We start from the raw sequence: 13,865 nt of genomic DNA on the forward strand, positions 1-13,865 counted from the left end.
TGGAAGGGACTTTAAAGACCACTGAGTTCCACCCCCCTGCCCTGGGCAGGGACACCTCCCACCAGACCAGGTTGCTCCAAGCCCCATCCAGCCTGGCCTTGAACCCCTCCAGGGATGGGGCAGCCACAGCTTCTCTGGGCAACCTCTTCCAGTGTCTCACCACCCTCATAGTAAAAAATTTCTTCCTGAGATCTAATCTGTATCTTTTTTCTTCCAATTTAAAACCCTTTCCCCTTGTCCTATCATTAAACCTCCTGGCAAAGAGTCCCTCCCCAGCTCTTCTATAGGCACCCTTCAGGTATTGAAAGGCCACTATGTCTCCCTTATTTACTTTACTTACTTCATAATTTCCTAAAGGAAAAGTGAAAAATACTCGTGGTGTTGTTCACATCAAATTATTAGCTGCTTTCCTAGGTTTGGTAAAAAATCAAAGAAGATTTTAAAGGAACCTGAACCTGTATTGATTTGTTAATCCGGCTGGATTACAAACTTCCCATGTGAAAAAAATGTTGTTATAGAAAAAGTAGGTTGTCACAGATAGTATCGCAGAGCGTTTAAATCCTGTCGCCTTCTTCTTTTTCAGGTCTATGGAAATGCAAGATCTAGCGAGTCCTCATGATCTTGTTGGGAGTAGTGATGCGCCGGGTAGTTCCAAACTGGATAAACCTAATCTCAGTAGCACATCAGTTACAACAAATGGAACAGGAGGTGAGTGTAACATGCTGTTGGCACACAGAAAGTTTTGGCTAGTCTTCAGTCTTACACATTTTTTAACGTAATTTCAAGGAGGAGCATAAACCCATTTATATACCCAGCAAGAATTATGGAAAAATGACAGTCGTACTAGTGTAAATCCACTGATTACAACAGCACTTCTCCGATTTGTACCAACTGAAGTAAGAGGCAGAACTGTGCAAAGATAAAACAAGGAAAATCTTGGAATGGTTGATTTGAACAAAGTGTTAAAGGTTTGGTTACACCTATTGAAAAAGATGGCACTTTCTGCATCATACTTCTTTGCTGAGTACTTCTACACCCCAAGCTATCCCCATTTGGGTTAATTTAAAATCTCTATCAAAATAAATTAATCAAAATTAGGCTTAGATGTTCTTTTTTACATGATGAACAGTCTAATTCCATTTCCTGGGGGGTAATTTAAAGTTTGTCGTAAAGAGATTTTCAGATTTTCATCAGAACTTACTGGTTATTATTGCTGCATCTATTACTGTAGACACAGTACTACCCTGCAGCCACAACACGGATGTTCCAATGCCTTCAAATAATAGATTCTGCCTTGGCTGAATTGTGGCAGTGGGAGGCAGGGGAAGACATTCTGAGATGGTGTCCTGCTCCTGTTAGTGTCCATGAGAATGACACTATGGATATGAGTCAGGCTGGAGTGTCAGCCCTCTTTTTTGTAATGTATATGTTGTCTGTTTTAAGAGAGAATTATTTTTTTTAGTTTATTCTTTCTGGCCACAACATAAAGCAGTTTATTCACTTATCCCTATTTAAAAAAAAAAAACACCTGTCAATGTTAATAAAAAGTCTATGTGCCTGTGAGGGTGACAGATTACTACAGAGAAGGTCTGAACTGTTCAGGTTCAACCTATTTATATTTTTGTAGAATCATAGAATGGTTTGGGTTGGAAGGGACCTTAAAAAATCATCCAGTTCCAACCCCCTGCCCTGGGCAGGGACACCTCCCACCAGACCAGGTTGCTCCAAGCCCCATCCAGCCTGGCCTTGAACCCCTCCAGGGATGGGGCAGCCACAGCTTCTCTGGGCAACCTGTTCTAGTGCCTCACCACCCGCACAGCAAATAATTTTTTCCTAATATCTAATCTAAATCTCCCCTTTTTCAGTTTAAAACCATTACCCCTCGTCCTGTGGCTCCCCTCCCTGATCAAGAATCCCTCCCCATCTCTCCTGGAGCCCCCTTTAGGTACTGGAAGGCTGCTGTAAAATATTTGGTACTGGAAATAAATAAATAAAGTATTTGGTCCTGGAAGGCTGCTATTCTGTTTTAAAATAGAATCATTATTGCAGCATAAAGAGAAGGGAAAACTTCAAGCATACCATTAAAGAACGCTAATAACTAGATGCCTCTATATTATACTTGCATAAATAAACCAGTTAAAATAATACTCATAAAAAAAAAATAATGCAATGCTTGTAAAGACTTGGCTCAAAGTGCAAAAAGCACTTAACTTGCCTTGACGACTGCTCACGTCCGCTGAGCAGACGTTGGGAGAGTGAACGGCTGTACCATTCCTGTCCTCAGGAGACAACATGACAGTGTTAAATACGGCAGACTGGCTGCTGAGTTGCAGTACTCCCTCTTCTGCAACAAGTATGGGAGACCCTGGTACAGTGCATGTGTGTGGTGGCGTGTCCCCCTGACTGCTGTGTGACAACCTCTCTTGGTTTGCGCGGTTCTTTCCTTACGGGGTTTGAACGTTCTCATGGGGTTCCCAGCTCTTTCTTCTCCCCACCCCTTCTCAGAGGCCTTCCCCACAGTCAGAAAATGGGGAGGAAGTTGAAATAAATAGTTTTACCTGAGCACAAATCAAGGTTGACATTATTGTTACTACTCCTACTACTACTGTCGTTATTAATTAAAGCTTACGTCTAGGGTGAGCCCAAGCGTAACTTGCCACTTTGCAAACATTTGGCCAAATTTTCCAAGCTGTTGTTTTCATTTGTGATTTCCTCTCAGGTATTATCAATTGTTATGAGTGACAGTGATTAACAATAATTATATCTGTGACACTGTTGCTGGACATATGGGATTAATCATAGGTGTAAACAAGCATCACCAGGACTTTCTATAAACCATTACCCAGGTGCTTAAGCTGAGCAGGTTTATACTAAAGTTAGGAAGGTCTCAAAAACTTTCCTTTTAAAGAAACCTCTCAGAATTAGCTTGCCATTTGTAAGCCATATATCCAGAGAGAATTCACCCCTCCAAAAAAAGTTTAAACTAGAGCACAAAAGGTCATTTGCACAAGAATAACCGATTCCATGTGAATGTTCCTGCTCTGTTACAAATCTCAGTTTAAGGAAAGACTGAGCTGACTTAGTCTGTCACCTCAGTTAACTCTTCAGCATGTTCAGATAAATCTGGAAGGTAATAATTTAAGGACTAATTATCAGTAGTGAAGAAATATGATGTGAAAATCCTTGCATTACTTGCATTAAGTCTGATTTTCCATAGGCAGTAGAACGTTTAAATCTGTGCTTCTAGTTGAGCATACTCCTAGGAAAGCTTGCTAAAAGAAAAATAAAAATTGTCCCTATGACAAGCCGTGTGGTTTATGGTTTTACATGAGCTTTTAGTCAGATTTGTTTGCTCTAATAACTATTGCACTTGCTTATCCTGCTTCATGCATAGCAGTGACATCTCTTGCCCCTAAAACTCTCTTTTCATTTTTAGTACTTAACACGGAGAGGTTCTTAAGGGAAAAAAAAAAGGTCGACAGAGTAGTAGTCATGTTGGTCTGCTAAATCCTTTCATCAAGTAAAGAACTTATATTGTAGAAGCTGTTGCCTGCTGGGAACTGTATTCTGAGTTCATAGAATTCAATTTGGAAGGGATCCCTGGAGGTCAGCTCTGCCAACCCCTGCTCAGAGCTAACTTTGCTGTTAGATCATGTTGCTCAAGGCAGTGGCTGGTTGAGTGTTGAATGTCCCCAAGGTGGAGGTGCCACAACCCCTCTGGGCACCTGTCCCAGGGCCAGACTACTCTCACAGTGAAGAATTTTCCTCTTAGATCTAATTGGATTTTTCCCTTGCTCTAGCTTGTGTCTGTTGCCTCCTGTTGCTTCACAGGGCAGCTTTTGAGAAGAATGTGGCTTTGTTCTTTGTCATCTTTGCACCTTCCCGTTAGATAGCTGCAATTTACTCTCCCCTCAGCCTTCTCTTCCTAGGACAGAACAAGCCCAGCTTCTTCTGTCCATCCTTGTACACCATATGTCCCAGCCCCTGACCATCGTGGTGGTTCTGCTCCTGTAGAGTGTGCAGTCTTCACTATTAGCAACACTCAAATGTATTTCCAGCTCGAGATTGCTTTTCTTTTCTTTTTTTTTTAACTCTTTCAAATTGTGAAAAATAAAACTAACCCACTCTTTAAAAGATAGAATATTAAATATCTAGTCCTTAAAGCATTCATCCAAAATGCTGGTTCAAACTCCTAGTTGTTGCATTATGTCTAGAGCAGTTGCCACAGCAGTATCAGAACCATGCTTTATCTCACATGTGGGAAACAGCAATGGTTCTGTGTTTTCAATTTTACTTCAGCTTTAAATGTTCCTGGGATTTTGATCTGATGTTAGAATACTTTTTTTTTTTTTTAAGTTAGCTTTGTGCTTTTTTTCCCCCTCTTGGTTAAATGACATGTAACATAAAGAAAGAAAGAAAGACCATGATGAATTCCTTGCTGTGATAAAATCTGAACGTAACAAAGTAGAACTGTTTAAAATCAAGCACATATACTTTCTACATGTATTTTTCAACAAAGCGTGCTGCCAATACGATGTTTTTCCTCAAGTTAAGTACATGAGAGAGTTTCTTTTGGTTTAGCTCCTTTTCTGCTTGACAGGGAGAGAAAAAGATGGTGACTGCTGGTGCTGATGGAGGTGCACTGCAGCTGGCATTAACCAGAACTAGACACAACTCTAAAGTAAACATTTCAATTCATTACTGAAGTTTTTGTTAAATAGAACAGTTAGGCTCACGCTGGAGTGTCTTTCTGGATGCAATACAGAAAGATGCAATACAGAGGTTTGTAGCTTGGTGTGAGCAGTAGTGGAATACCTTCTTGAATAGAAACGGATAAAAAAGGAGCTTGTTCCATGTATGTAAATGTCCATACTCTGCAGAGAAAAGAGATATACATCTTATAAAGTAAAATACGACCAAAGATCTCCAGAAGGAAAAATACAAATCTTTCCAACTTACTATGAATTTTCATTCTCCTACTGTAATGCATGCAGGCTTCTATATATAGTAATCAGAAAACAATTTAATTACTGTTCATTCTTCAGGCAGGAATACGTCTTCAACATGACTGAGGGGCCTGAGGTTCAGTGGAGGCAATTGTTTCATGACAAATGACCCTCACACTTTTTCTTTATGTGTATTTTATTGATCTAATGAAAATAAAAATCACATCTTTCTCATCTAAGTAGAGAAATGGGGATGGTTGATTGCTCATATGAATGATTTCATTAATTTTCCGTAAAATTTGTCACTTTTCTTTTTTTTTAAAATGAGACGATAATAGCCTGCAAAATGACAGGGAGTACAAAACAGCTTGAAAAAACCTGGCTGAAATGCTTCCCTGGTGGTTTCATATTGAATTAATTATTGAATGAATTAATTGCATTAAAGCTCCTCCTGGGGCTCACAGACATGGGGAGGAACAGCCGTGGGGTTCTCTGGGTGATGTTGCCCATGAGAAAACCAAATCTTTTATTTAACTTAAGCACTACCTTTTCATCCTGTAAGCAGGTCAGTGAACTTGAGGGGAGCTCAGGCTGTGTTTGGACTGAATTGCCCTCTGGAAGCACTTCTCTTTCTCAATTGGGACATAAAGGGAAATTAGTATGCAACTAATTTATATGCTTAAGTTAGGTGACTTGATTCTGAGCCGTAGTTTGTAAATGCATCTCCAGCTCAGAACAAGAAATTCCCCCACTCCCCTTATTCTTGCCAGTGAAGTCAAGCATGGACGGGTTGATGTTGATGAGAGCTTTGGTCAGCTTAGCTGATGTCCCTCTGAGGCTGCAGGTAACTAGCTGGCAGAAAATTCCTTTTCTTGGCATTTTGGGGAGCAGCTGAGACTTCTCCATGAATTCCAGACTGCGTCCTTGGAATTTCCATACCTGGTGTCTGGCCAAGGTGGTGTCCCATGAAGGTCCTCATTGATACTTGCTCTGCATCCCTGGGCAGCAACTGGTCCTGTGGTTGCAGATATAATGCTCACACACACACCCCCCCCAAGTGACCTTCACAAAGCACTTGTGATAATATGTTGATGGTTTCCACGTTTGCCAGTCAAACATCTAATAAAAGCTGCAGTGTGTTCCGTACAGCTATTTCTTACCACATTGATTAGAAGGGTGATTCCCAAAATCCATTGCCCCAAAATCCATGCCAGGTAACAGGTAACATATTAAACTATAAAATCTAGATTGCCTCTGTGGTGCTTTCAGTCATAGCGTGGATGGTAAGAGTGCCCAATGATCTGTAAGAAATAATTTGAGTTCAGAGTGGACCCAAACCTTTGGTAACCTCTGAGTTAGAAGCTGACTTGTCGTGGCTGTCATTTGTTGCCTAACCTAGTTCTTTTGCTTTTTTTTATTATTTTTTTTTCCTTTTAAACTTCTCTCTTGGTTTATGGGAAATTGCTTGCTGGTGACCTAGCTCAAAAAGCCCCCCACAGGCTCTGTAAAAGAGGAAGGGGAAAGGCAGAATGCTGGCACTGTGAAAGTAATTTGCTTCTATATGAGCGTGAAACCATATTATTATTATTGTTTCACTTGTCAGGCAAAACTATTTTTTGTTACGTGCTACGTCCCTTGACAGCTAATGTTTCCTTCCTCTCTGCTACTCTTAGGGAATTGTTAGAATCAATTAGATTTAGGTTGAAATCTCCCCAGAAGATATTCCCCTTGCTCAAAGCGATAGATGGAGGAATGCACAGATAAAAAGCCATGTAGATGCATGAATTCCAGGCGGAGCAAGTGTATGTTGTCTCCATACGGTGGTAGAGCAAAGGTAGAAGCTGTTGCACTGCATGCTTGTTCTAGCTGGGCTACCACTAGTGAGGCTGGCATGAAGACTCCAGTATTAATTTAGAAGTAAAAATCTCATGTCTACTTATTCTTCTATGTAGTGTCTCTTCTTGCAGTCAAAACAGAGCCCATGAACAGCAGTGAAACAACTACGACATCTGGAGATGGATCGCTTGACACTTTTACTGGGTCAGGTAAAGCCATAATAAGATCACGTCTTGTCACATTAATATAGCATTTAATAACCTTCACTAATGAACATTTCACTGCATGGAAGCAATCTTTAAAAAAACTACAACAAAGTAACATTTTAATACCAAACAATAATAATAATGGTGATTATAGCTGTTTCGTTTTTGTAAATTAAAATCTGCAATTTTCATGAACTATGATCTTAAAGAAGATGTAATGATGCCTAAGATGATTACTGTATGCAAAAGTCTTATAGTAATAATGTTATTATTGTACTTTAGTTTTTTCTCGGTGTTAATCTTGTATGATCTTAGGAGAAAAAAATGGACTATATTTGTAACAGCCATTCTAATTCATAAAATTTAAAATCTTATGGGTTACATTTCAGTGCTAATCTTTTTATTCCTATGAGCAGTGTGCTAGTTTAAACAGTGACCAGATTTTCATAAGCTACTTTCCATGAGAACAAAGTCTACATTTTACTTTAAATAATAATAAATTTCAGTTACTACTTCTTAAAAAATTCAAACAAACAAACATTTTTAAGTAGATTCCTATAAGTTATTAAAAGGTGATGAACTGTGGAAAAGTACAGATAATTTGCCTTCTAATAATTAAGATGAATCTTGCTAATAATATTATTTACAAGGAGAGGAGGGAGAATAAATTTTGCATCTGAAAATGCCAGTTCAGTGGTGGCTGAAATGTCACTGAAGCCAGGAATCACCACTACACATTGATATGACTATTACTTTGGTAGAATTAGGTAGTTAAACCCTATTTAAAGTATTTTGGAAATCACAATGTTTCCGTGTAATGAAAATGTTTTAAAAATTGAGTTTATGTTTCTGCCATTGCTTTTTAGGCAATGTAAATGCATTAGTAAATGCAGATATATTTAAATTGGTTATTCAGAAAAATATTTATAACACATTTACTGGGTGAAAAAAGGTCTTTTATGAGATGTAAAGCAAGTGTATACCATTTCTAATTAGAAAAAAATGAAAACATTGTTCTCATTATGATTGTACTGAAAAGGACTTCATCAACTTAAAGTCTAACAAGTTCCATAAAGAAAATGAATAGTCTTGGCCAAAAATTAACTTTTCTTTTTTAACTCTGTTGTCATTCTAAAATTGTATTAATAATGATTGCAGATTATAAAACGTCCAACTATATATATGATTTTGTCATTGTTGGTGAAACTTTATCAGGTTTCACCATTAATTTAAGACACCTGAGTTGGATTCCCTGTGTAAAAGGTGGCTCAGGCAACATTTTCATGAAGGGGTGCCAAAAATTGCAGCCTCCAGTTCAGGTTTAGATAGTGAAGCAACAGCTTGATTTCCCCAGGTGCTCCTCACCCCTGAGCTTCCACTGACTCCAAAAGAAGTGTTGCCATCTCTACACTTGGAAAATTTGGAAACAATTGGTGCCTCAAAAATAAAAAAAGGCACGGATTTGAGCCTTATACAATAATTTTTGTCCCTTGGCCACCTGCAAACCCAAAGGAAATGCAAGCCCAATTCTCAGTTTAGGCCACAAACTGAAGTATTAAAAGAGTTTGGGCATTTACAGTGGAAAATCAATAGTCTGCCTGTCTGGGTGATGTGCTGTCTTCACCATCAGATGATGCAGAGCTGCCCTGATGACGCACCGAGGCTTTCATAAAGAGTAAATCCATTACTTTCACACTTGCTTTTTACTGGCAGTGGCAAATTGGACAATTTGGTTGGCTCAGTTTTGTGGCTAAAGGACAATGAAAACTCACCAAAAAATTATTTCTCTGACTTTTTAACCTAACTGGTTATTTAGGAAGTTTAATGGGTTGCCAAAGACAATAATTACTGAACAGTAAAAAGATATTATTTCAGACAAACCAGCTGAAAATAATGCATAACAAAGCCCAACACTGAATAGTTGTTTTTTTCCTAATAATCAGTTATTCCCAGCTGTGACAAGGTGATAATTCTAGTACTTTCCTGCAGCTGTCAGAGCACCTGGGAGCTCATTTCATGAGGATGCCTCGAGATAGAGGCCTCTGGCAAGGATATCATAAGCATAGGTTAGAAGGACTAAAGCATCCTTTGTTGAGTAGGGAAGGATTTAGGTATGTTATTCAATATTTTATGAGATGAGGCATGAGCGAAAAGAGAACTTCTGGTGCTGAGACCCATTTGAGAATCTGCCCTGCAGAAATCCCCTCCTTCAAATATTCCACCCATCAAAATTGATTTCCGTGCTCCAAGGGCAACCCAAACCCGTGGCATGTGCTGGAGGTGAGCAGAAGGCTGAACAAGCCCTCTGGGGTGTAAGGTAGTCAGCTCTGACCCTGGTGACCAGCTGTAACGCAGAACATGGTGGTCAAGCAGGCTGTGTGAGGTACAGGGCAGAAAAGAGACAGATCAGGCTTCATGGGGAACTGTGACGAACCCCAATTTTTGATTAAAAAGTTGAGAAATAAAGCCCATAGATCTGTTGAATGTAGACTGTAGAGCCAGGCCATTGGGCAAGCTGCTGCTCAATGCTGCAGCTCACCCTCAGGGCTCCGGTTCCTCTGTCCTGAAAAGCTACCCCTGGGACAAAACTGTGACTTCCAGCAAGGCTTAGCCAGGTGGAGAGTCACACTGCACACCCCTCTTCCTCCTCCTTTTTCCTTCAAAGGATGGCAGTTGGTAATTAATTAATTTACTCGGTGTGAAGCTTTGTGGTCCTGCAGCAGACTCCCATTGGGGTGGGCATTCACAGGACATGAGGAGCTACAGAACTGCCTTGAACTGAGCATTTTCATATATTTTCTGTGAATTTGCTTCAACTGCTGCACTGTGAGTGCATGAATTCTTGTTTTCTGTTGCTTACAATACTGGATTAATCTGACAACTTTAATCATTTTAATGGAGTAAAGAGAGAGACATTTGAAGTCCTCATCATCCTTTTTATTTAGTATTTATGACACTCAAAAAGGACATAGAAAACCGTTTCTGAAGGCTATAAAGGCACAATTAGGAAACGCCACTGCTGTCTAACCTACATTTGGTCCCCTTGTGTGTAGACATCGTGATTTGTTATTTAAATGAGATCCTTTTAACCTAACCTCTTCGCATAGAATTTTCCAGATGAATAATGAAAAAACCACAAAATTTCAGCCTTTGTTAATATACTGAGCCTGACGCGTGCTATCAGCACAGTTTGTGGTCGTTTCAATTCTCCACAGCCACCTTGGCCATTTGAGGTGACAGGGTGACTGGTAAGAGCTGGCTGTCAGGTTCTTGTCCTCCCTGTGGATCAACATTAGCAGATGCCCTCAGCACCGTAGTGAGACTTTAGAAATCAAAGGTTTTATACCTGCCCTTAAGAGCATTCCTCTGGTAAATTCAAGTAGTGAAGTCTTAGACATATTTGAGTTTATCAGGGAAGAAACAGTTTTGATAAGAAACATAAAACAGGATTTAACCCCATTCATATAAATGACTATATAAAGTGACGCAGCTATAAAAACTGTAACAACCTGCCTCCACCATCTCCTAACAGTCCTCAGAAGTAGGGTTAGGAGGGTGTTCAGCAGAGATTTTTTTTTTTTTAATTTGATAACCTTTAGAATTACCAATCTGATCTATCAGATACAGACGTGCTCCAGTCCGTAGTCAGTCATAATGTTCTCTTATGGTAGGTCTGATACCCTGAGTTTCTCAAACATCTCACAGTCTAAAGTGTAGTGCATAAATCAAAGCTACCAGAGAAAGAGCAAAAGGAGCAGATTTGAAAGGTACACAATTTACTTTGGGGAGACCTGTCTCTATTTTTTCTCTCTTCCCTACAGCCAGTAGTATCATCAGGGAAACTGGAAAAATTTTGTTGTCTGAATTTTGAAATAAAGTATATGCAGAAAGAATAAAAAAGCAGGCAGGACAGTTTTTACTAAAAAACTTTTGGTTTTGATAGCTCAAGTGATTGAAATGAACAGTCATCTATTTTTTTTAGTTTACATCAGGTGTGGTGGGATGATAAATGTGTTGTAACCAAACTGATTAATCAAGTGAGCTGTCATCCAGCAAATGATCAGAGAAAAAGCGGAGTGAAAAAGATGCGATAAGCTGATAATGGATGACAAAAGTTCCTTGCCCTGAGAATCACTAAGGTCACTCTGTCAGCTATTGCTTGTCTTTGGGAAGGTCGTAGGGATCCAACAGGGAACGCTAATTACTCTTCAAGCCTTAAGTAACTGAGAGCACCCTGCAGAGTTATGTGGACTGATTATGTTGATGTATTCAACTATAGATTTGTCTGACTCCGGGAAGAGCTATGTGCACACCTACTGGATCACTCTGCTGATTGAGCTTAAACCACAGAAAGGCATTCTCAACAACAACAAAAGAATATCCACGTGCAATTAAATTCAGTTAAATTAAATTTCCATCCCGGGGAAACCCTCAATATCTTTTCAATCAGCAACTCTTTTATGAAATCTGGCGGCACGTGTTCCAAAAATTATTATTCAATTCATCTTTATTTTCAAGCCATACTCAATTGCACATTTAAAAAAGCAGCTAATTGTTTTTCTTCTACTGTATTTTCCTTTTAAGTCTTACATGCTCTAAATGTGTTTAAACTAGCTTTAAAAATATGAAGTTCTGCGTATGTTCAAAGCAATAGATCTCAAAGACGTTAATTAGGCCTGGTTGTAGAAATGTATCACGTTTCATAAAATAGTTGGGAACCTAAACCTATTTGTCACTTATATAATTCTGAAAGTTCATTTCTCCTACCATTACGAACAACTCAGGAAGAGGGTACACTTTGAAGTACAACTATGATTGATTAGACTAAAGAAATTCCAGTGCTTCGTTGTGTACTACTTTAATCTTTTGAGAAGTGAATGAACAGCAGATGGCCTAATAAAGACACTCTGTATGTTTGCCCAGTATGGATTTGCTCTGAAGGGATTGGTTCAACACTTTAGAGTACATATATTTGGAATACATCTGTCTTAGTCAAGACAGATGGCTAGAGGAAAGGGAAACTTCCAAACACTTGGAATTAATCCAGCGTGAGCACCGCTTCTGAATGAAATTTTAATGGGATATGAGTATTGTTCTGTCAGCTTTCTCGGAAGAATGCAGCTGTGAATAGTGCAGACATACACAATTTTGATGGCTACTGGACAGGATGGTTTATGCTTACTTTGGAAATAAAAATAGGGTTGTTAGTGGCTATGTTCTAATTGGCCTGTTGATAAAGAGTGGTATTCACTTTCTAGCAGTCAATCTGGTATCTTCCATCAACCTAAACTGACAAAAATTAACCACACCCATATTAAATGTATTTTTCCTACCCGGTATTAAAATTAAACTTGTTAATGTGAGACTTTAAAAGTGTCTGCGTGTTACAGCAATCCCGTGCAATACTGTACGTTAAATCACAGGATTTTTTTAATCTACCAATTTTACTACAACTTGCAAATTGGAAAAGAGCTGTGGTGTGTGGATCAGAGATAATGTGGGCAATATATCCCTCTGCAGAGTACCCACAAATATGTTGGTCAAGCTGAAAAAGCACGAGATGCTCGTACCAACGAAAGAGTTCTGTACAACAATGACTGATTTGGGAGTTTTTTAATTTTTGTATGAAGCTGTTGCAGTTTGGGTGACATCTACTTTGCTGAAAAGCTGTCCATTTCAATTGACTTCTCTGCCTGGGTGTTCAGACTGTTTGGCTGGGTTGGTCTCGCGACGATCCTGACTGCTCTCCTCTTTGTTTTCTGTTTTGCAGTAATAACAAGTAGTGGCTACAGCCCAAGATCAGCGCACCAGTACTCTCCGCAGCTCTACCCCTCCAAGTTAGTGTCTGCACCTCTTTTATATAGTCCTTTATAGGGAATTGACCTTGGCTGTGGGCAGTTCCGTGGTTTGTTGCAAACAAGGCTTCACCAGCAGAAGAAGCAGAGAGGAAGGAAAATACTGGAGCCCCAGCACTGATTTGTTATAGTTGTCTCTCCAACTCTTTTTTTCCCCTCCTGTGGCTGCAGAGTAAGACCCTGCTCTGTGCAGGAGAAATACCCTTGAATACCTGCACACAACAGAAGGAAAAAAAATGTGACTATTCCATTCTCAGACATCAGCATCTTAACGGTGCTGGCCATTTTTCAGACATATTTTGAAGATGACAGAGTTTAAATTTAGAAATCAGGGTTGCACGTGCAGGATGCATACTGAGGGGTAACCCTGCCACGCACCCTCCTGGCACCCTCCCGTTGCCAAACACTTCCAAACACTCCACGGTCAAGGAACACCCTTTCCTCCTCCTCCTCCAGTATCATGAGATTTAAAAAAAATCACATAAATCGGATTATCTTTTCATCTCATGTTTTTATTTTTAAACCAGTGGGCGTTGATAGGAATAGAAAATTTCTTTCGCCTATTTTTCAGGAAAACAAACTCTTGGGCAATCGCATGAGTCCAGGAGTGGAAACTTTGGGGGGAAAAAAGATGTTATGTGAAACTGCTGCAGTTGGCAGGATATTAGTTTGCCTGTGCTACGACCAGTGTTGAGCACGGAGGTGCTTGATTCCACTGTGCCATCTATTTGTTTCCGTGTATTTGATACAACTGCCTATGTGGCTTTGATACAGAGAAAAAAATACTGAAACTGTAGCTGATTAGGCTTTTTCAAGTTTCTTTAGCAAATTTGCATTCATATCATGCTATGAATGATATTTATTGACACAGAAAGTAGGTGCCTGTGCTAAGAACAGCCCTCATTCCACTTAAAACAGGTCTTGGCAAAGTATATCAGATACTTTTGGCCAAATACATTACAAGGTTTAATAGAATTTTTAATCTACTGTTATACTTTATTGGCATCTAAATTAATGAATAA

General features: G+C 39.4%; 1 protein-coding gene across 1 annotated transcript in view; it reads left to right on the forward strand.

The window, feature by feature from the left end:
- The window catches only part of EYA4 (EYA transcriptional coactivator and phosphatase 4), a 95,517-nt gene that overhangs the window by 24,499 nt on the left and 57,153 nt on the right, over positions 1-13,865 (forward strand). Inside the window, exons 2-4 of the mRNA XM_014943615.1 lie at positions 584-708; positions 6,899-6,991; positions 12,759-12,825. Coding sequence (XP_014799101.1) covers positions 588-708; positions 6,899-6,991; positions 12,759-12,825 — 281 coding nt within the window. The 5' untranslated portion in view covers positions 584-587. The remainder of the gene's footprint in view (positions 1-583; positions 709-6,898; positions 6,992-12,758; positions 12,826-13,865) is intronic.

The sequence above is a fragment of the Calidris pugnax genome, unplaced genomic scaffold, assembly GCF_001431845.1.
Source record: "Calidris pugnax isolate Ruff unplaced genomic scaffold, ASM143184v1 scaffold119, whole genome shotgun sequence".
NCBI lineage: Eukaryota > Metazoa > Chordata > Aves > Charadriiformes > Scolopacidae > Calidris > Calidris pugnax.